This window comes from Palaemon carinicauda, chromosome 5 (assembly GCF_036898095.1).
Source record: "Palaemon carinicauda isolate YSFRI2023 chromosome 5, ASM3689809v2, whole genome shotgun sequence".
NCBI lineage: Eukaryota > Metazoa > Arthropoda > Malacostraca > Decapoda > Palaemonidae > Palaemon > Palaemon carinicauda.
Genome location: NC_090729.1, coordinates 120,544,412 through 120,567,062, shown reverse-complemented (window position 1 = coordinate 120,567,062; position 22,651 = coordinate 120,544,412). Strand labels below are relative to the sequence as shown.

Below are 22,651 nucleotides of genomic sequence, written 5' to 3'. Positions count from 1 at the left end.
TAACTATATCATCAAAATCTGTAGGCATTAAGTAATTATTTCTTATAATTCCCTCCTGAAAATCTGCAATTATTTGTTAAAAGTGAGTAAAATAAGTAAGTGGAGATATGTAAGCAAGACTTCCCGATCACAATCTAAATTTTCATTACAATTTGGCAATGTTGATTTACTTAACAATCATCAATTACTGATGAAAAAAAAGTTAATAAAAACATTTTTAGTGTAAGAAGACTAGGTTGCTACTATCAAGTGGTTCAATGACACTACTTAGTGACATTTCTATATTCCCATATGATCACTTAGGTTTGGTGTGATTTCATATGCCAACCACTAAATCAGTCAGCTAAAATTTTGCAAAGATTAATTACAGCATCACACTAACAGGTATCAATATGAAAAGTCTGCTTTTGGCTAACAAATTAAAACATAATTATTTTACTACCACAATATAAACCATTTTTTCCTACTGCTCGTGAGAAGGAACAGCATTGCCAAAAGTATTCCTACTAAATCTCAAACATCCATGAGATAACTTGAACTTACCAGAACTTCACACACATGCCAGTGGAGCCTGTTGATGACTGAACTGGTGACATTAGCATCGCAGATTCAAACGTGGGCCCTTGATTAGACTTTTTTGGAATTTGAGATGTTTCAAACATGGCATACCCACCTGTTGATTAAGAAAAATATTACATTCATGATTGAATTACCATTAATATCTTTTTGATTTATTACAAATCTAAATCCTAATCATTCATGAGATTCTTTTATTGAATTATTGTAAACATTTACAACTGTGAATTTTAGTAAAACCTTAAAAATCAAATTAAACAAATTCTTTGAAAAATTATTTAAAGAACAGAGCTGATCAAATCACAAAAAGTTTCCAGAGAATTATCTCAAGCTAATTCAGCTAAACTTTAATTGGGATGGAAATAATCTTACATGTATGTAAGGTCTCTTTACAAAATATTAATAAATAAACATGAATACACATACTCACAGAAAATGTACCAGTTTTAGAAACAAGCAAATCGTCTACTTCACTAAAATATATTTCCAGAGAATTAGCTTCCCTTAAGTTAATTTAGGTAAACGCTAATTATGATGGAAATAATTTCATATATATGTAAGTTCTCTTTACATAATAATAAATGAACATGAATACATATAAACCGACAGAAAATGTGCGAGAGTTGTAAAAACAAGCAAATCGTCTACTTCACTAAAAAATAAATGTCTATCAATACTCGCCTAAGGCATCTCCGTAAGTGACATCATCTTTGGGTCCTCCCAACCAGTAGGCATTCCGACCAGCAGAAGCAATCCATTTCAGTTGAGTGACATTGAGATTAGTCCACTTGCAGAGGGATACATCCGGCATTGATCCAAAATCACACAATTCTGCCAAATTACAATTTAACTTTAGGAAAATAATCTTAAAAAAATCCGTATTGACCATAAAAACGGAAGAATAGACTGCTGGTTTTCAAAGTAAATTTTCAGTTCAACTTTAACTTATTCATGAGCACAATGTCATCTATAACTCAAGACCAAGGGGGATATGGAACGCTTTAAAGATGTACTAGTTAAAATTACGTTTTGTCCCTCACCAAATTCAAGATGATAAGCCTTTTCCTAAGTTATTAATAATATCAAAACTACAATTATATAATTTTAAAATAAAATCTAACACTTAGAAACCTCAAACAGTAATGACATTTCCCATGAAATCAGCTGATTAATCTGTAAACTTTTGACATTGAAGGAAGCAGATTCACAAATAAAAATTGCATACAAACAGGGAGAGAGATTTTCAAACCATATCACAGTAAAAGCTACATTTTCTTTGCTGAGGTACTGAAGTTTAGCTCAAAGGTTACCTATAACAAGTATAAACCCACAACACATTCATATCTAGAAAACTTTTGCTTTTTTGAAAGGCTAAGCAATAATAGCTGGACAGGGTTTTAGGCCTAATTCGTTTGCTTCAATCGTTGACTAAGCTCTGAAGACCAGGTTCAAAAACCTTAATTGAATATGGAGGAGAACAGCTTGAATTTGGTTCTGGGACAGACATTTCCAGTTATCCCTCTTCTGCATACAAATTCTCAGACCATGGTCCTCCCCAATAGCTCTCTCCATGCCGGTCCTTCACCCGACATCCATGAATCTTTACATGGGTTGGGTTGGGGGAAGTCATATAAATGAGACCTGGGAGTATGTTTGGAATATGGTCCACTCAGTTCACAGTAATTCACATAAAAGTTTTTGAACTGATGGCAGCATTCCTGAACTCATTTATTTTGTTGATATCAACAAAATAAATGGGTTTTGAAGAAAGAGAAAACCCTATTTTTGGGGCAGGTGCTGTGTGATACCCAATGAATTTCATGTAAAGGGCATTGTATACATGATATTCCAAAGATGTATTGTCTCTTACCCTAGGGCTAGTGTATCAACAAGCAAGTTAGATTTAGTATACATATGGAATACCCAAGGGTTCCAGCTCTATTGAATCTGTCACAACATCTCAAGTGCTGAATTTGTCTTCTAACTGATAACCCATTTCCCACAGAGAACCATTACTAATGCTGAAGACAGATTTTACCAGGCTTTTGATTGTACAGCAACTGTCTATTCTTATGTCCCACCTGCCTTTACTAATTTAGGGAGATGGGAAGATCTAGGAGACCACAGAGCACTTTCCCAAAAATAGTGGCCCTAACATAATCTCTACAAAAATTTTCTTGGGTTTAAAAAACAAAACAAAGATATATTTCAGTTAAATACTGTACTTTCATATACAATTATTTATGTACATTCTGATACTTACATGGTAATCTAATCATTAAACTATATGTACAGCAATCAAATATTCATTAAACTATGCATCCTGCCATGAAAGGTTCATGAAACTATGTGAAAAGTCATGAAATATTCATTAAACTAAGCATACAGACATGAAATGTTCCTTAAACTATGTGTGCAGGCATGAAATGTTCATTGAACAATGCATACAGCCATTAAATACACACTAAACTGTGAAATGTTCATGATACTCAATGAAATGTTCATTATATCCAATGAAAAATTCACTGTATTCAATAAAATGTTCACTGTCCCCAAAGGAGAACTGTCATTTTACCTTTTCAACAATAATTGTGAAGAGAATCTGGGTCTCACATGATGGTTTGTTGAGGCTCTCTTGAATGGCCTCCTAAATAAGCACACTATCCTTAAATGGTTTCACATAACAGCCCTGTTTAGGACAATGTACAGTACCTCTAAAGTCTAAACAGCCAGTCAAAAGTTCAAGAACAACTTGGCTAAACATCCAATCTTCCTTTCCTTTTTAATATTTGTTTTTCGATCAACAGTTGTTTATATCTCTTTGTTTATCTTCCAAAGACCTTGCTGTTGGCACTCATACAAGGCAGGTTATGCCTATCAAGGGCCTTGTATGAAGTAGGTACTACTAAAGGTTCTCTGTAGCATTCTTCTAATGTCCATCCATATTACTCCCAGATTTTTATTTTTCATCCATTTCATTTTACTTTTTCCAACCTAGCCGTCAAAATTTTATAACTAGGATTCTAGAAACATTAATGTGTAAGAAAAACAGAGTAAAAGGAAATTTTTAATCTTTATTTTAAAAATCCTTATTTCTATGACTTATAATACTAATTCAAAACATTTGGTTGCCTTCAAACACCCACGTTGGTCAGTTTTTTAAAAGAAACTCATTGTATTACGTAATATTTTTTTTTACAACCAACATTAGAAAATATTTAAATCTCTGAGTTTGTATTATTATCTAGTGAATAAAGAAAGTCTTTAAGCAACTTTCTCAATTCTATGAATAGAACATGTTTAATAATTATAATTTGAATAATTTCCCTTGTCTTTGTAAATGTGCCTAGAACTCTGGGACATACAACACTCTGTCTCTGGCATCAAGAATTTTCAGAACAATTGGTGATCAGCTAGCTCAACTTTTAGTGAGATTAACTATATCCCAAGAGAAGGAGTCCAATCCTTAAAGTAAATAATTGCCAGTTACCAGTCATCCAAAAATAAACTGTTTACTTTATATCTGTTAGCTACTTCAAAGCACAAACAGAAGTCTCTCATGGAATATTCCAACAGTCTAACTTTAAAGGGCTAAAGAAACCAGAAACCATTATAGTTCTAATGAGTTATTAGCTAAATACTATATGACAAAACCTAGGGTTACAGCACACCATACAGATTCAAGGCATCTATCCACTGTTTCTTATAAAACTAACTTATGCCAAAGTTTTATTTCATTCTGTAAACATAAAATAATAGTACTGTATTGCCAATTTCATAGAAGACAAGTAGAACTATTTGTTTGGTGAAGAATTTCAAATTCTGTTTCTGGGCTTTTACCGGTACAATACATACTTGTTCCATTATTTGAATTTTCTCTTTGTATTAAATAACTGCACTGTACTATAGGCTGGCAGCTGGTTATGTTGAACAAGCTGTTATTAATTCATGATAACTATAAGGTAAATTAAAAGCTTGAAATAGAAACGACTGGTGAAATCAAACCGAGGCTCTTTTCCTCTATAGGCGTAGGAGATGAGGATGATGATGTATAAGGTGATACCCTTAACAATGTTCTATAGCTTCTTAAAATATCTAGAGCAACAATCCATAGATAGGGGTGTTGGGTTGTTCAAAGTGTCATAAATATGTAAAGGAGATAACAAATGTGCCTTCATTACTGCATCTTAAAATACAGTCACTGTGAACGTACATGTAGAATTACAAAATTTAAACTACAGTATTGTAGAGATGACTCTGGTTTGCAAAGAGGATAAGGGACAAGCAAGTAACTTTCATGAAATTCAACTAGATAAAATAATAGTTCAGAATCATGTAATGGATTGCCATTTACAAAGACAAGGACAAAGTTCTAAGTAAAACTATGTATTCTAGATAGACTTACAGTTCTAGAGACACAGCTATAGAAATAAAGACTACAATAAAAGCTATCCACTCAAAACATTTATCACAATAAGTTTTCAATTGTTGGTTTGTAATGTAAAAAAAAAAAAGTAGTTAACGGGGCAGTATATGTTCAACGGAGAAGTATATATATATTATAAAATTCTTCATTTAAATCCTAATATTTATATACTTACAGACTTACTTTATGAATGGTTATAAGATCAATAAAGTAACAATGCATGGGATAAGCAAGCAAAAAATTAATTACAAGCATAAAGGATTCTACAGAAAGCCATGCAATGCAGGTTCCAAGACTCGTCAGTCTTGCAAGTCCCAGCTTGGCGTTCCATGTCTCAGAAATAAAAAAAGTTCTCAAAGCTTTTATCTTTGACAATCTTTCTTGTTCATAAGAAATTAAGCATTGTTATTAGTCATGATGTCACTGTGAAGCCACATATGAAGATTCCACAGTGACAGCGAAAGTCAAAAGATAATTTTCTAACTTCATTAACTACTGCTTATTCCTAAAAGGAACTACCTCTAAAAGCAAGAAAGTAAAAGCAGCCTTTTTTGCTCAAGCTCTTAAGCTAATGGGCTCATAGACACCTTTCCACCCAAAAGTCTATTTTTTGAAGAAGAGTGAATGCCGAAGAAGCGTTGCCATTCCTTTCTATCCCTTGATCTAGGGTCTGCACTACCTTCAGCTGGTGGCTCGCCGTCCAGTTGGCGGTTATCAGGCTGAGCAGTTGGTATCACCCTCTCTGCCTCTGGTTCAGGAGGTTTGGTTTGCCTCTCAGTAGTGAGAGGTGCTTCAGTCGGTACTTTAGGCTCTGGTATTGGCGGCAGAGTTGGAGACAATGAAGGATCTAGCTCTAATGGCGGAGGGATATCTAAGGATCCTCCACTGGATGGGGCACCGGGGATGGCACTCGCATCTTTACGTTGATATTTCATTGCCATTCAGAGAGCAGAGTTAAAATAAAATGTGAATATCACAGCCTTTTTTTATGGAAGTAGCAGTAGTTGCTCTGATATTGATCAGGAATCTGAAGAGCCTTTATTCGGAGGATCCAATTTATTTATATAATGTTAAAAATCGTGTGATACACAAACACTTTGGCATTAAACATCTGACCACATTGCAAGATTCACATATGAAAATTAAAGATTATTTAGGTATAACTTGCCATTCTTAAGATAGAGTAACTACGTTTTTATCTTAAATCACAATACCAATCCAGTTATCAACAATTTACCACAAACTAACATGACACATGGCCTTAAGAATGTTCCCCAAACATCCAACATACAGCAATAGCTTGAGTATCAATAAAGAACAGAACAGACACAACAGAAACTTGGAATATATTTAAGCAGTTCATAAATTTAATTTCATTCAGAGATGTCATGATTGACTATACGCATTTGCACAAAATTTGCAATACCTTGATTTTGCATAGATGTCGAACGTTTAATGCCAATTGCGTTCAAAGCTACATATCTATAGTTTAAGATTTTATGCTATTTCAAAGAAAATGGGTTTAGCATACATTCCTTTTAATTAATGGAAGCATTATAAAAATTATATAATGCTAAGCATTTAATCATCTCAAGAGGGAAAATAAATTCAAATAGTTGAAATTCATAAAACTTGGCCTGAAATAAAAGGACACAAAATGCATCACAAACGGCATAAAAAGCAAATAAACACTACAATAAGCAGATTCATAACTTGTATGAGCAGTTTCAAAATTGTTTACTACAACACAGCAGGGCATCATCAAATTACTTAAAATAAAAAAAAAAAATAAAAAATAAATCCAGACATACAGTATTACCTAAAAAAAGAAATAAATCAGACAAAATAAATACCAAACTTTATATCATATTAACCACCTTTCACATGTCACTAAAATCTCATCTGAGATATTCTAATGATAACCACAATTGATCGACCCAATATCAGCAGTTTCTTTCTTTTATTTCTGATGTTCTTTTGTAAATATATCAGAAAGATTCATCTAAAACAAGAATGAAATCATGGATTTGTTACCTTCATCAGTAGCAGCAGCTTCCTGGCGTTTATGTCTGACCAGCACAGAATCCTTCTCTGCCTCTTCATTTGTGGCTTCTTTTTCAGAATGGTCCTCCTGCAAGAAAATTTATGTCATAAGAATCATAATTTCGAGAAAATTATCCTTCACTGCACTGTTTTGAGTTTTTATAAGAACTAAATCAGTTTATATATTATTATTACCATTATTATTATTACTAGCTAAGCTACAACCCTAGTTGGATAAGCAGGAAAATATATGCCCAAAGGTTTCAACACGGATAAATAGCCCAGTGAGGAAAATAAATAAGGAAATAAATAAACTATATGAGAAGTAATGATCAATTAGAAAAATATTCTAAGAAAAGTAACAACATTCAAACCAATCATTCATATATAAGCTATAAAAAGAGACGTATGTCAGCCTATTCAACATTAAAACATTTGCTGAAAGTTTGAAATTTTGAAGATCTACTGATTCAACTACCCGATTAGGAAGATCATTCCACAACTTGGTCACAGCTGATATAAAGCTTCTAGAATACTGTGTAGTATTGAGCCTCATGATGGAGAAGGCCTGACTATTAGAATTAACTGCATACTTGGTATTACGAACAGGGTGGTACCGTCCGGCAAGATCTGAATGTAAAGGATGGTCAGAATTATGAAAAATCTTTTGTAACATATATAACGAACTAATTGACCGACAGTTCCAGCTAAAGACAAACAGGAGAACAATACTCGAAACAAGGTAGAATGAAAGAATTGAAACACTTCTTCAGAATCGATTGATCGCTGAAAATCTTACAAGATTTCCCAATAAGCCAAATTTTTGTGCAGCTGAAGAAGACACATCCATAATGTGTTTCTCAAAGTAAATTTGCTGTCGAGAATCACATAAAATTTCAAGTAATGCAGATAAAAAAAACATTATCAATGCAGAGATCCGGATGTTGAGGAGCCACTGTCCTACTCACAACCATACTTTGAGTTTTGTTAGGATTCAACTTCATGCATCATAATTTGTACCATCCACTAATTTTAGCTAGATCTCTACTAAGGGTTTCAGCAAACCTAGATCTACATTCAGGAGATGGATTTGATACAAAGAAAGTAGCATCATCTGCATATGCAACGAGCTTGTTTTCTAGGCCAAACCACATGTCATATGTATATAGTATGAAATGTAATGGGCCAAGAACAAAACCCTGAGGAACACTAGATATCACATTCCTACACTCACTATGGTGCCCATCAACACCAAATCTTTGCGATCTATTACTTAAAAAATCAATAATGGTGCTAAGAAAAGACTCACTCACTCCCAACTCCTTAAGTTTGAAAACAATGGCTTCATGATTAATACGGTCAAAGGCAGCACTAAAATCAAGGCCAGTCATACAAACTTCCTGACCACAATCAAGGGATTTTTGTACAGCATTGGAGATTGTAAGAAGGGCATCACATGCTTCAAGGCCTTTACAAATTGCAAACGAAGGAACAAATGATTGCCTTCAGCAAGCCTATCTAGACGTTTTGCCAAAAGATGTTAAAAAAATTTAGATAATATGGGAGTTATAGAAATTGGGCGGTAATCGGTTGGACTTTACCGACCACAAACATATTTACATAGTGGTGTAAAATTACCAATTTTCTAACTAGGGCTAAAAACTTGCTTGAAATAACACATAACCTTGAAGCTAAGAAATCTGCAGTCTTTATAAAAAAAAGGAAAATATTAACATTAAGGTGTACACCTCCATAAGCATCAAGGTCCATCAAGGGAGCTTTAATTTCACGAGATCGAAAGCTAAAGTAGTTAGTTCAGCCTCAGGAAAACAGGTATGAGGAAGATCAAGTTTCTCATTACTCTGCTTACTGTCAAACACATCAGTCAAAATGGTTGCCTTCTCCTTTGGACAGTGAGTGACGGAGCCATCTGGTTCAAGTAAAGGAGGAACTGTTGCATTTACACCAAAGAGTGCAGTTTTGAGGGTAGTCCACCACTTATGTTCCTGGGTTGTACCAGAAAGTTTCTTTCTTGGTTAAATTGTATTCCTTTTCAGTTGAAGCAAAAACTATCTGAGCAAAAGCTTTAAGCTGAGTATAGTTATTCCAAGTTAAATATGATCTCTTACCCTTCCAAAGATGACAGGCTTCCTGCTTCAATAATTATCATTGAACCAGGCTTTGTCTTTCACTCTGTATTATAGCACATGATGTGGGATACGGCTATCAATTACATTGACTAGAATCTCATTCAAAGGAACAACCAGGATCAACACTACTATACAATTGTGACCAATTCCAGCCCAAGAGATCATTCTCAGTGACATTAAAAACTGCTTGAGATTTTATATAAATCTTACATGAGTATGATACATCAGGGACAGGCTGCTAAGTCTTCATTACTAATCAAATCAAGGCATGATTAGAAGTCCCAACTGGAGAACTAACCTTATTTGTTATAACGCTAAGGGAGTCCATTTATACAAGGTCCAAGCAGTTACCAGACCTATGAGGAGCAAGCTACACTATGATATTCTCAGCCTAATTCAGAGGCAAAGTCCAAAGCTCTTAAGCCATGGCATTCAGTAGGAGAAACAGAATTCAACCACTCCCTATATACAGTATATATATATATATATATATATATATATATATATATATATATATATATATATATATATATATACATATATATATATATATATATATATATATATATATATATCTGTGTGTGTGTGCGTGTGTATGTGTGAGTGTGTGTAGACACATCTTAAAAGATGGCATGCCGGAGAGAAAGGGGTGTCGTTGAACTAGTTATCTACCTTTAATTGTAAAGATTAGGAGGAGGAGTTCAAGAGGGAGGCAGAGAATTGGATGGCGAGATAAGATGAAGGATGATATGGAGAGAAGAGGTTTGGTGGAAGAGGATGCCTTTGATCAAATGCATTGGAGAGGGCGCATCAGGCAACCGACCCCTTAATGTAGGGATAACGGTGGGGAAGAGAAGAAGAATTTTAAAGATATGAGAGTGGCTATCATTTTATTTCAAAAGTCTTTTTCCTATAGTTTTCTATTATAAACATTTCTAATGTTATTCTTTTAAAAATTCATACCTCTGAGTTGTAAGTTTGTTTCATTAGAAGTAAAAATAACTCCTGATTATTGAGTAACTCTTAGAAATATCAATTTTTCCCCCTAAGAAATCTAGCATAATATAAATTTGCATAATAATTCAAGCGCTTTCGAGATTGTACCTCACGTTCTCAGATTATATATCAGATATCATTCTAGTATTCACATCTAGTAATTGGCAGGAGCATCTGCACTGCCTTTGTGTCTCACATTATCAGCCATCAATAAGTGGAAGGTCTCTCAAATGATCTCTTCTGGAGAATTTATCAAGAAAAGGACTATAAAAGAGCCTCTATTCAATTACCCAATTAATCAATAAATAAAAAGGCCTATGCTCAATTGCCCAAATAATTAATAAATAGAGGCCTACACTCAATTACCCAATTTATCAATAAAAATAGGCCTATACTCAATTACCCAATTTATCAATAAAAAAGAGGCCTATACTCAATTACCCAATTTATCAATAAAAAAGACCTATACTCAATTACGCAATTAATCAACAAAAAAAGAGGCGTATACTCAATTGCCCAATTTATCAATAAAAAAGAGGCCTATACTCAATTACCCAATTTATCAATAAAAAAGACCTATACTTAATTACGCAATTAATCAACAAAAAAGAGGCCTATACTCAATTGCCCAATTTATCAATAAAAAAGAGGCCTATACTCAATTGCCCAATTTATCAATAAAAAAGGCCTATACTCAATTACTCATTTTATCAATAAAAAAAAGGCCTATACTCAATTACCCAGTTTATCAATAAAAAAGAGGCCTATACTCAATTGCCCAATTTATCAATAAAAATGAGGCCTATACTCAAATACCCAAAAGGGGAAGATCGCAACACATAAATAATCCACAAGGAAAATAGAGCGCAGGTATTCAGGTCAAGATATTAATGGTGATTCATAACACCTCCCCCCCCCCCCCCCCCCCCCCCCCCCCCTTCAGACATCGTTTTGTCCCACTTGTTTAATATGACCTATCATTAGGTCAATAGTTTCCGCATTCCTCTCTCTCTCTCTCTCTCTCTCTCTCTCTCTCTCTCTCTCTCTCTCTCTCTCTCTCTCTCTCTCAAGATTATCTACTCAGATTTCGGTCTACTATATGTTATGTGTGTATGTATACATATATTTTGCATATATGAATATGTATAATGCAAGCATATGAATAGGTATGAAATTAGATTTGGCTGATTTATATACATTGATCCATTAATTATGGAACGACATCGTCAGTTTCACACACACACACACACACACACACACACAAATCCTTCTTATAAATGTTCGGACGCAGTTCGATACCCCTGTCATCGAACACTTTCAATGACAAAGCGTCCGATGACAGGAGAATCGAACGAACTGTGTCCGAACCTTAACAAAATGATAAAATACCAATGTGGAATGAAGATAGAGTCTTAATCATTTCCCTTACCATTCATTCCCCGCTATTATCCTCATTCCAAAGTGGCATGTCGTATATATCTTATAATCATCGGAAGTTGTGAATCCCTAGTCAGGGCAATTACAGTATTATTATTATTACTATTATTATTATTATTATTATTATTATTATTATTATTATTAGTAGTAGTAGTAGTAGTAGTAGTAGTAGTAGTAGTAGTAGTAGTAGTAGTAGTAGTAGTATCATCATCATCATCATTATTATTATTATTATTATTATTACTTGCTAAGTTAAAACCCTAATTGGAAAACAAGGATGCTATAAGCACAAGGGATCCAACAGGGAAAATCTTACATCTTAAAATGTTACAAGTAGTATATATAGATACATTCGTAAAAAAAATTATAGTTATTAACATTCGTTTGTTGATTTAAATGTTTACTGGACATACGCCAACATTTATCATACTATCAAACTCAACATTCTTCCTTGCAGAAACATCAATATTAATCAAAAATTTATTTACTATTTGAGGCAACATCTAAAACCTTACAAGAGAGAGAGAGAGAGAGAGAGAGAGAGAGAGAGAGAGAGAGAGAGAGAGAGAGAGAGAGAGAGAGAGAGAGAGAGAGAGTGAGTTGAAACGTCTTCAATAGAACCAGGAGAGAGAGAGAGAGAGAGAGAGAGAGAGAGAGAGAGAGAGAGAGAGAGAGAGAGTGTTGAAACAACGTTTAAAACGTTACAAGAACCAGAGAGAGAGAGAGAGAGAGAGAGAGAGAGAGAGAGAGAGAGAGAGAGAGAGAGAGAGAGAGAGAGAGAGTTGAAACGTCTTTAAAAGAACCAGGAGAGAGAGAGAGAGAGAGAGAGAGAGAGAGAGGAGAGAGAGAGAGAGAGAGAGAGAGAGAGAGAGAGAGAGAGAGAATTGAAACAATGTTTACAACGTAACAAGAAACATATACAGTATATATATATATATATATATATATATATATATATATATATATATATATATATATTATATATATATATACTGTATAAATATACATATATATATATACATATATATATATATATATATATATATATATATATATATATATACTGTATAAATATACATATATATATATACATATATATATATATATATATATATATATATATATATATATGTATATATATATATATATGTATATTTATACAGTATATATATATATATATATATATATATATATATATATATATATGTATATATATACTGTATAAATATACATATATATATATATATACATATATATATACTGTATAAATATATATATATATATATATATATAGAGAGAGAGAGAGAGAGAGAGAGAGAGAGAGAGAGAGAGAGAGAGAGAGAGAGAGAGAGAGAGAGAGAGAGAATTGAAACAATGTTTACAACGTTACAAGAAACAGATATATATATGCAGTATATATATATATATATATATATATATATATATATATATACTGTACATATATATATATATATATATATATATATATATATATATATATATATATATATATATATACTGTACATATATATATATATATATATATATATATATATATATATATATACATATATATATGTATATATATGCACATATACAGTATATATATATATTTGTACATATATATATATATATATATATATATATATATATATATATATATATATATATATATATATATATATATATATATATACATATATATATATATATATATATATAGAGAGAGAGAGAGAGAGAGAGAGAGAGAGAGAGAGAGAGAGAGAGAGAGAGAGAGAGAGACTCGCCTATACAGAATATAAATTCCGTGACCTGACGAGTGATATAAAAAAAAACAGCCTCTAATTCAGATAATGAGGCCAATCTTTCTAAGAAGGCTTAAGCCTTCAGACTAGGAAGTCTCGTGACGTCTAATTCGAAGAAATTAGACAAGAAGAAGAAGGATGTGGACCAGAAAGATGATTATTATTATTATCAATATTATTATTACTATTGAGTGTAAGCGACCCGTCAAAAATGTTGGATAAATATTTAGATAGATGTGCCTACACACATATATGCACCCTTCTGTCACTGGGGTATGACTACTTTCCCTCCACCCTACTCCAGGGATGGGGAGAGCTTAGAGTAACTGGAAAGAAATGTGTGTGTGCATATATATATATATATATATATATATATATATATATATATATATATATATATATATATATATATATATATATATATAGCCACACTTGCTCTTTATTATATAGGGGAGATTATTATTATTATTATTATTATTATTATTATTATTATTATTATTATTATTATTATTATTATTATTATTATTATTATTACAACTAATTTAGAACCATCATAGCTACTTTATTGTTCAAATGAGTCACATAAAATAATAAGGAATCTCCTTACACGATATATTTTGAACACATGAATACTCTCATAACTACTTACGCTAAACGTTATGAATCATTCGAAGGAAAAAACCCTTTTCTAAGACCTAAAACTTACGGAAGTCCTGAGAAATATTCCTAGTTCTTTTTGTAAGTAGGACAAACCTATCAGTGTGCCAGCCAGCACACATGGGTTACCGTGCAAAGGAGCTATCATGAAAGGAAATGGGACATGGGAGAAATGCAGCCTTTTGTGTGTGTGTGTGTGTGTGTGTGTGAGAGAGAGAGAGAGAGAGAGAGAGAGAGAGAGAGAGAGAGAGAGAGAGAGAGAGAGAGAGAGAGTTGAAATATCTTTAAAAGAACCAGGAGAGAGAGAGAGAGAGAGAGAGAGAGAGAGAGAGAGAGAGAGAGAGAGAGAGAGAGAGAGAGAGAGAGACTTTTGACAACCTGGGACTAAACTCTAAAAATAATCTATCCTACAATTAATTACAGACTAATAAGGACAAGTCGTTGTCCTTACTAAAAAAGTAGTTCTTAGATGATGAAATACTCTAATAAACGAATGAAAATTATAAGCCATAACGACAGTACTACTTTACTAAGCATTAGAAATATATTGAAAAGGAACAATATTGTACATTTATAAAAGAATATAACCCCTGGATAACGGTACTATAATAAGCATTGTAAATTTTAAAAGATTATGATTATTGTTCTCTAGTCTTGGGTAGTGCCATAGCCTCTGTACCATGCCTTCCACTGTCTTGGATTAGAGTTCTCTTGCTTGAGGGTACACTCTCACTAGGGCACGCTGTTCTATGTTCTTTCTATCTTATTTTTATAGTTTATATATGAAAGACCTAATTTAATGTTGTTACTGTTCTTAAAAATATTTTATTTCTATTTTCTATTACTTCTCTTGTAATAATTTATTTCCTTGTTTCCTTTCATCATTGGCATATTTTTCCCTATTGGAGCCCTTGGGGTTATAGCATCTTACTTTTCCAAGTAGGGTTAAAGCTTAGCTTGTAATAATAATAATAATAATAATAATAATAATAATAATAATAATAATAACAATAATAATAATAATAATAATAATAATAATAATAATAATAATAATAATAATAATAATAATAATAATAATAATAATAATAATAATCCCTGGACAATATTATTATTATTATTATTATTATTATTATTATTATTATTATTATTATTATTATTATTATTATTATTATTATTATTATTATTAATTAATTAATTAATTAATTAATTAATTAATTAATTAATTACTTCCTAAGCTACAACCCTAGTTGGAAAAGCAGGATGCTATAAGCCCAGGGGCCCCAACAGGGAAAATAGCCCAGTGAGGAAAGGAAACATGAAAAAACTAAATATTTTAAGAAGAGTAACAACATTAAAATAAATATTTCCGGTTTAAACTATAAAAACTTAAACAAAACAAGAGGACGAGAAATTAGATGGAATAGTGTGCTCGAGTGTACTCTACTAAGCAATGTACATTTACAAAAGAATATAAGCCCAGATAATGGTACCTTAATCAGCATTGTGCATTTATTGAAAAGAACAAAAAAATGAAAGCCTTCAGCGAAAGTACATTGTTAAGAATTCCCCATTAGTGAATAATTCTATAAGCAGTTGTCGATAGTCCCTTACTAAGCATTGTACATTTATGAAATAATATAAGCCCTGGACAATAGTACCTTACTAAGCATTGTACATTTTTTTAAAAGAAAAAATGCAACTTTCATCAAAAGTACAGTGCTAAGAATTGCCCATTTGTAAATTATACTATAAGCCCTTGTTGAAAGTACCTTATTAAGCATTGTAAATTTATAAAATAATATAAGCCATGGACAATAGTATCTTACAAAGCATTGTACATTTTTTTAAAGAAAAAATACAGCTTTCATCGAAAGTACAGTGCTTAGAATTGTCCATTCGTAAATTATACAATAATCCCTTGTCGAGAGACCTTATTTAGCATTGTACATTTATAAAAGAACATAAACCCTGGACAATAGTACCTTACTATGCATTATACATTTATTGAAAAGAATAAAAAATGAAAACCTTAAAATCATCAGTACAATGTAAAGAATTGTCCATTCGTAAATAATACCATAAGCCCTTGTCAAGAGTTTCTTACTAAAGCCAGACACATATTTCCCCCTTTACCTATAGCGGTAAAGTCACGACTGATCAATACCCTACAGTGGTCACGCATGATATCGATTTCTCATTACCAATTTGAGGGATTTGGAGGGCTGTAAAAGAAAATGAATGAGGGGTGGGATATGAAAGGACGAGAAGAGAAATGCGGAAGAGGAAGAATTGGGGTGTAGGGAAAATGAGAAGACGGATATATGGAAGAAATGGGAGGAGAGGGATATGGAGGAAGATGGATGGAGAAAATATTGAATCGTAGAAGAAAGAGAGATGAGGAATATAAAAGAAAAAGAGGGAGAGTAAGGGTACGTGGAAGAAAATGGAGAATAGGGATATGGAGGAGGAAGAGGAGTGGAGGAAAAATTTAAAAGAGATATATAAAGTAGAGGAAAGGTGAGATGAGGAATATAGAAGAAAAAGAGGGAGAATATGGATACCTAGATTAAAAAGGAGAAGAGGGATATGGAGGAAAAAGAAGATGGGTGTACGAAAATTAAAAAGCGAGATATATACACTGTTACGAGTAGAAGAATAAGGGAGATGAGGAATATAGAAGAAAATGAGGGATTTAGAGGGTTGTAAAAGAAAATGAATGAGGGGTGGGATATGAAAGGACGAGAAGAGAAATACAGAAGAAAGAGGAAGAATTGGGGTGTAGGGAAAATGAGAAGAGGGATATATGGGAGAAAATGAGAAGAAGGATATGGAGGAAGAAGATTGAATTGAGAGATATATACAGTAGAAGAATAAGGGAGATGAGGAATATAGAAGAAAAGGAAGGAGAAGAGGAATGTGGAGGAAAATAAGGAAGAAGATGGATGTATGAAAAATTGAAAAGAGGGATTTATACAGTAGAAGAAAAGGGGAGATGAGGAATATAGAAGAAGAATAGAAAAGAGAGAACCATGGAAAAAAAAGAAGAGAGATACATGAAAGAAAAAGAAGAGGGATACATAGAAGAAAGAAGAATAAGAGAGAGAAGAGGGTATATGGAAATGAGGAGATACATGGAAGAAAAAGAATAGGGATACATAGAAGAAAAAGGAGAAGAGGGTCATAAAAGAAAAATAAAAAGAAAGGTGAGAGTTTAAAATTATGATGGAAAATGACGTTAGAAATTAAGACAAATCGAAGCTTCGTTGTGAACCGAACCAAATTAATCTCTTGTGAGAAATTCTTCAAAGGAAACATCAGATAACTCGAGGTTCTTTGATGCCCAATAAATCTAGTGGGTTAGTTTCCTGATCTATCTATTCAACAAAATATACTGCACAAAAAAGAGGCATTTCAATCACCCGCAATGCGAATATATGACAGCTTTATAAGCATCGAGTTTAAAAAAAAACATAAGTTGAGAGAATATTTCTAAAATCTACGATTTTTATCGCAGATTCAGATTTTTGAAAACAAAAAATAAGTTGAGAGAATATTTCTAAAATCTACGATTTTTATCGCAGATTCAGATTTTTGAAAACAAAAAATAAGTTGAGAGAATATTTCTAAAATCTACGATTTTTATCGCAGATTCAGATTTTTGAAAACAAAAAATAAGTTGAGAGAATATTTCTAAAATCTACGATTTTTATCGCAGATTCAGATTTTTGAAAACAAAAAATAAGTTGAGAGAATATTTTTAAAATATATGATTTTAATTGAAATTTCAGATCATTAAAATAGAAATCATTGTTTCAAAGGAAAAAAAAAGTTGAGAGAATATTTCTAAAATCTACGATTTTTATCGCAGATTCAGATTTTTGAAAACAAAAAATAAGTTGAGAGAATATTTTTAAAATATATGATTTTAATTGAAATTTCAGATCATTAAAATAGAAATCATTGTTTCAAAGGAAAAAAAAAGTTGAGAGAATATTTCTAAAATCTACGATTTTTATCGCAGATTCAGATTTTTGAAAACAAAAAATAAGTTGAGAGAATATTTTTAAAATATATGATTTTAATTGAAATTTCAGATCATTAAAATAGAAATCATTGTTTCAAAGGAAAAAAAAAGTTGAGAGAATATTTCTAAAATCTACGATTTTTATCGCAGATTCAGATTTTTTAAAACAAAAAATAAGTTGAGAGAATATTTTTAAAATATATGATTTTAATTGAAATTTCAGATCATTAAAATAGAAATCATTGTTTCAAAGGAAAAAAAAAAGTTGAGAGAATATTTCTAAAATCTACGATTTTTATCGCAGATTCAGATTTTTGAAAACAAAAAATAAGTTGAGAGAATATTTTTAAAATATATGATTTTAATTGAAATTTCAGATCATTAAAATAGAAATCATTGTTTCAAAGGAAAAAAAAAGTTGAGAGAATATTTCTAAAATCTACGATTTTTATCGCAGATTCAGATTTTTGAAAACAAAAAATAAGTTGAGAGAATATTTTTAAAATATATGATTTTAATTGAAATTTCAGATCATTAAAATAGAAATCATTGTTTCAAAGGAAAAAAAAAGTTGAGAGAATATTTCTAAAATCTACGATTTTTATCGCAGATTCAGATTTTTGAAAACAAAAAATAAGTTGAGAGAATATTTTTAAAATATATGATTTTAATTGAAATTTCAGATCATTAAAATAGAAATCATTGTTTCAAAGGAAAAAAAAAGTTGAGAGAATATTTCTAAAATCTACGATTTTTATCGCAGATTCAGATTTTTTAAAACAAAAAATAAGTTGAGAGAATATTTTTAAAATATATGATTTTAATTGAAATTTCAGATCATTAAAATAGAAATCATTGTTTCAAAGGAAAAAAAAAGTTGAGAGAATATTTCTAAAATCTACGATTTTTATCGCAGATTCAGATTTTTTAAAACAAAAAATAAGTTGAGAGAATATTTTTAAAATATATGATTTTAATTGAAATTTCAGATCATTAAAATAGAAATCATTGTTTCAAAGGAAAAAAAAAGTTGAGAGAATATTTCTAAAATCTACGATTTTTATCGCAGATTCAGATTTTTTAAAACAAAAAATAAGTTGAGAGAATATTTTTAAAATATATGATTTTAATTGAAATTTCAGATCTTTAAAATAGAAATCATTGTTTCAAAGGAAAAACAAAAAGTTGAGAGAATATTTCTAAAATCTACGATTTTTATCGCAAATTCAGATCTTTCAAAAATATTATTTAATATAAACATGATAATGTCGGTACATAACGTATTGCAAAACACTGTTTGAGTACTAACATAACATATTGTAAAATATTATTTGATTACTAGTCTCAGACTATCATTATCAAAAGAGGAATTTTTGGTTTACCAAAGAAATCTGATGTATACGATCTTTCAATAACGAATTTCTGTCCCATAGTAATGAATAAGCAAAACCTCTCACATAAAGGTTATCTTTTTTTTTATAAAAAAAAAAAAAAAAAAAAATTCGTCATCAAAGCCAGATTTTAAAATTCCTGTAAAACTTAAAAAATTCTCTTCTTTAAATATATCTCACTTGCGGTGATGTTCTCCAAACATCGTTTTCGAAATAATTTGAAAACTATCATTTCAAAGTTTTAGTGTCATAAATTATGTTAGGCACAATTCTACACACTACCTCTTGCCTCTCAATCTCTCTATTTTTGTTTCGTATTCTAATGATTAGCAAATTACTCAAGCATCAGTCGCAAAATTAGCCTTTCTTTCCTAAGACTTCAAGTGGTCACAAAACTGGATATCTCAGTGTTTTTTTTTCTTTCTTTTTTTTCTTTTTTTTTAAACACAAATTCGCTATTACCAGCATCCAACCAACTCTTTCTCTCATATATCAGACACCATAATCAATTCTTTACTTAAGAGGGACACCTGGCTGAATTCTATAAAATGATCACTTACGCTTAAGCGTAAGTGATCATTTTATGCGGTAATAATAGTATTATAATAATGATAGTATTATAACAAAACGCATCCGATTTGTAATTCCTTAGTGAATGGAATGATGATGATATGGATGATAGCAAGAGCCACAATAATAATAATAATAATAATAATAATAATAATAATAATAATATGATGGTGATGATGATGAGAAGGATGATAGCAATAATCAAAATAATAATAATAATGATAATAACAACAATAATAATGATAACAATAACGATAGCAATCAGAGATTTCAGACCTCCGCCAGAGAATATGGCCAACATTAACTAAAGTCTGCGGACATCGCCTCCCACTTTTCATATGCTAACAGTACAGTAGATGGTGAAAAGTGCAATGTTAATCCAGAATCGTGATGTTGATCCGTATAACCTCCAAAATTTCATGGCTTCTTCCGATGTGTAACATCTATATATACATTGTTAAACTTAGGTAAAAATCCAATGTGTTAATTAGTTTTGTCGTAATCTTCAAAATTCTGGAAATTGCAAATCCGGATCTAGAATCCGGATCCGGAATCAGATCTTCTCCAAAAGTTAACGGAGTCGTCCATGGCCGGAGATCTATCTCAGTTGAAAATTTCGTAAAATTCCGTCTCTTTGTTCTAACGTTATTTTTAAAATGGCGAAAAATTTAAATCCGGATCTATTATCCGGAATCGGATCATCTCTAAACTTTATTGGGGTCGTCCAGGACCTAAGATCTATCTGTGGTGAAAATTTCATCAAAATCCGACAAGTAGTTTTGACGTAATCCTGTCCTTAGACACAGACAAATAAATAAATAAAACGACTCGATTTTATAACCTCCTTGGCAATAACAATAACAACAAAAACAGCAACAACAACAACAAAACAAGAAACAGAACACGAAAAGGCTATAATGATAATGGAATAAATTCCAGGCCAAACAATCCATTCCAATTAATGGCGACACTTAACATACCGCGAAACTCCTCGTGTCTTACAAACGCCTTTGGGAATGACCAATAAAAAAAAAGACTATTAATCAGACAAAAGGAACGAAATTACTCCTTTCTGGGGCACTTAGTCTTACGTCCAAACTACGGATGGAATTTCGTTAGCAAACTCTACGTAAGCAAGGTTTCCAAGGCTGCATACCTTAACTTGTAGAGGTATGTAGTAAGAAATTAGTAAGGGAATATAATGTTCTTCTATAACTACAATTCAACTTCGGAATGTTCTTCATGTCACACGCCATGTACACTGTTATAATGCGTTTTTGCAATTCCTTTGCCATACCTGTGAGCAAACACCAGTAAGGTTGTTCATATTCTAAGGGGTGAGATTATCTAGGCCTATAAGTTGAACTTTGCTCTTACTAGGATGGTTCGAATAAATTCGGGAAGAAATTTTTAAATCTAAGTGATAGAAGACATTTAGATAAAAAACTCCAAGAAAAAATATTCATTTCTTTTTCATTAAACATATGCTCCTAAAAAACGTCAGAACCTATAAAAAAATGCAGGAACCCTGAATCCGATAAAATGGCAGACGGTTTTCAAATTTCTGGCATAAATTTCTGTTTTATAAAACAGACTGCATTCGCACAGAACATATGTGGCTAAATAAATTTTTGTTTTCTAAATTAGACTGCGTCCGCAAAGGACATGGTATGTGGCTAAAATCGGAACATTATAAAATGGACCTCGTTACGTCCTTTCATTAAAACAAAATCAAACAATTTAGTTGACAGCTGTTAATAATGTCTGGACTAGGGGCACCTGGCCGGTGCAAGCAAGAAGCACTTGACTTGCCTGACCATTCTAGATGTGGATGGTAGAACTCGTATCTTGTGTTTATACCAGCCATAAAATGCGTAGACCATAATATTCGGCACTTCTCCACCATGAGGCCAAATACTACATAGTATTCTAGAAGTTTTATTCCAGCTATAACCAAGTTGAGGAATGATCTTCCTAATGGGGTAGTTGAATCGGTAGAACTTCAAAAGTTCAAGCTTGCAGCAAATGTTTTTAGGTTGAACAGGCTGACATAAGTCTTTTTATAGTTTATATATGAAAGATATGTTAATGTTGTTACTGTTCTTAAAATACTTTATTTTAATTGTTTATTACTTTACATATAGTTATTTCCTTATTTCCTTTCCTCACTGAGCTATTTTTCCTTATTGGAGCCCTTGGGCATAATTATAGCATCCTGCTTTTCCAACTAGGGTCGTAGCTTAGCTAATAATAATAATAATAATAATAATAATAATAATAATAATAATAATAATAATAATAATAATAATAATAATAATAATAAATACATACGTCTCGATTGGTAGACTTAAGTCTAGAGGATTTTTAGTTTAAAGATACCAACGGCCCTTTTTCTCTAAAACCACCAACAAACCATGGGGTCACTGAGACAGACAACTAACTTAGTGATCCTCTTAATCTTGGGACCGATAAAAGCGAGAAAACGAAGGTGAAAAAAATAGCTAAACCCCAGACATAAATAAAGATATATCTGAGACCTTTGTCCTGTAGCGGACTAGAAGCGGCTGCATTTGTTA

General features: G+C 31.6%; 2 protein-coding genes across 2 annotated transcripts in view; one reads left to right on the top strand and one right to left on the bottom strand.

The window, feature by feature from the left end:
• Positions 1 to 5,943, bottom strand: part of LOC137640396 (MAM and LDL-receptor class A domain-containing protein 1-like) — a 64,836-nt gene extending 58,893 nt beyond the window's left edge. The window contains exons 1-3 of the mRNA XM_068372960.1: positions 5,682 to 5,943; positions 1,258 to 1,407; positions 544 to 673 (exon numbers count right to left, since the gene is read on the bottom strand). Coding sequence (XP_068229061.1) covers positions 544 to 673; positions 1,258 to 1,407; positions 5,682 to 5,943 — 542 coding nt within the window. The remainder of the gene's footprint in view (positions 1 to 543; positions 674 to 1,257; positions 1,408 to 5,681) is intronic.
• Positions 1 to 22,651, top strand: part of LOC137641449 (MAM and LDL-receptor class A domain-containing protein 1-like) — a 287,760-nt gene that overhangs the window by 112,324 nt on the left and 152,785 nt on the right. The window lies entirely within an intron of this gene.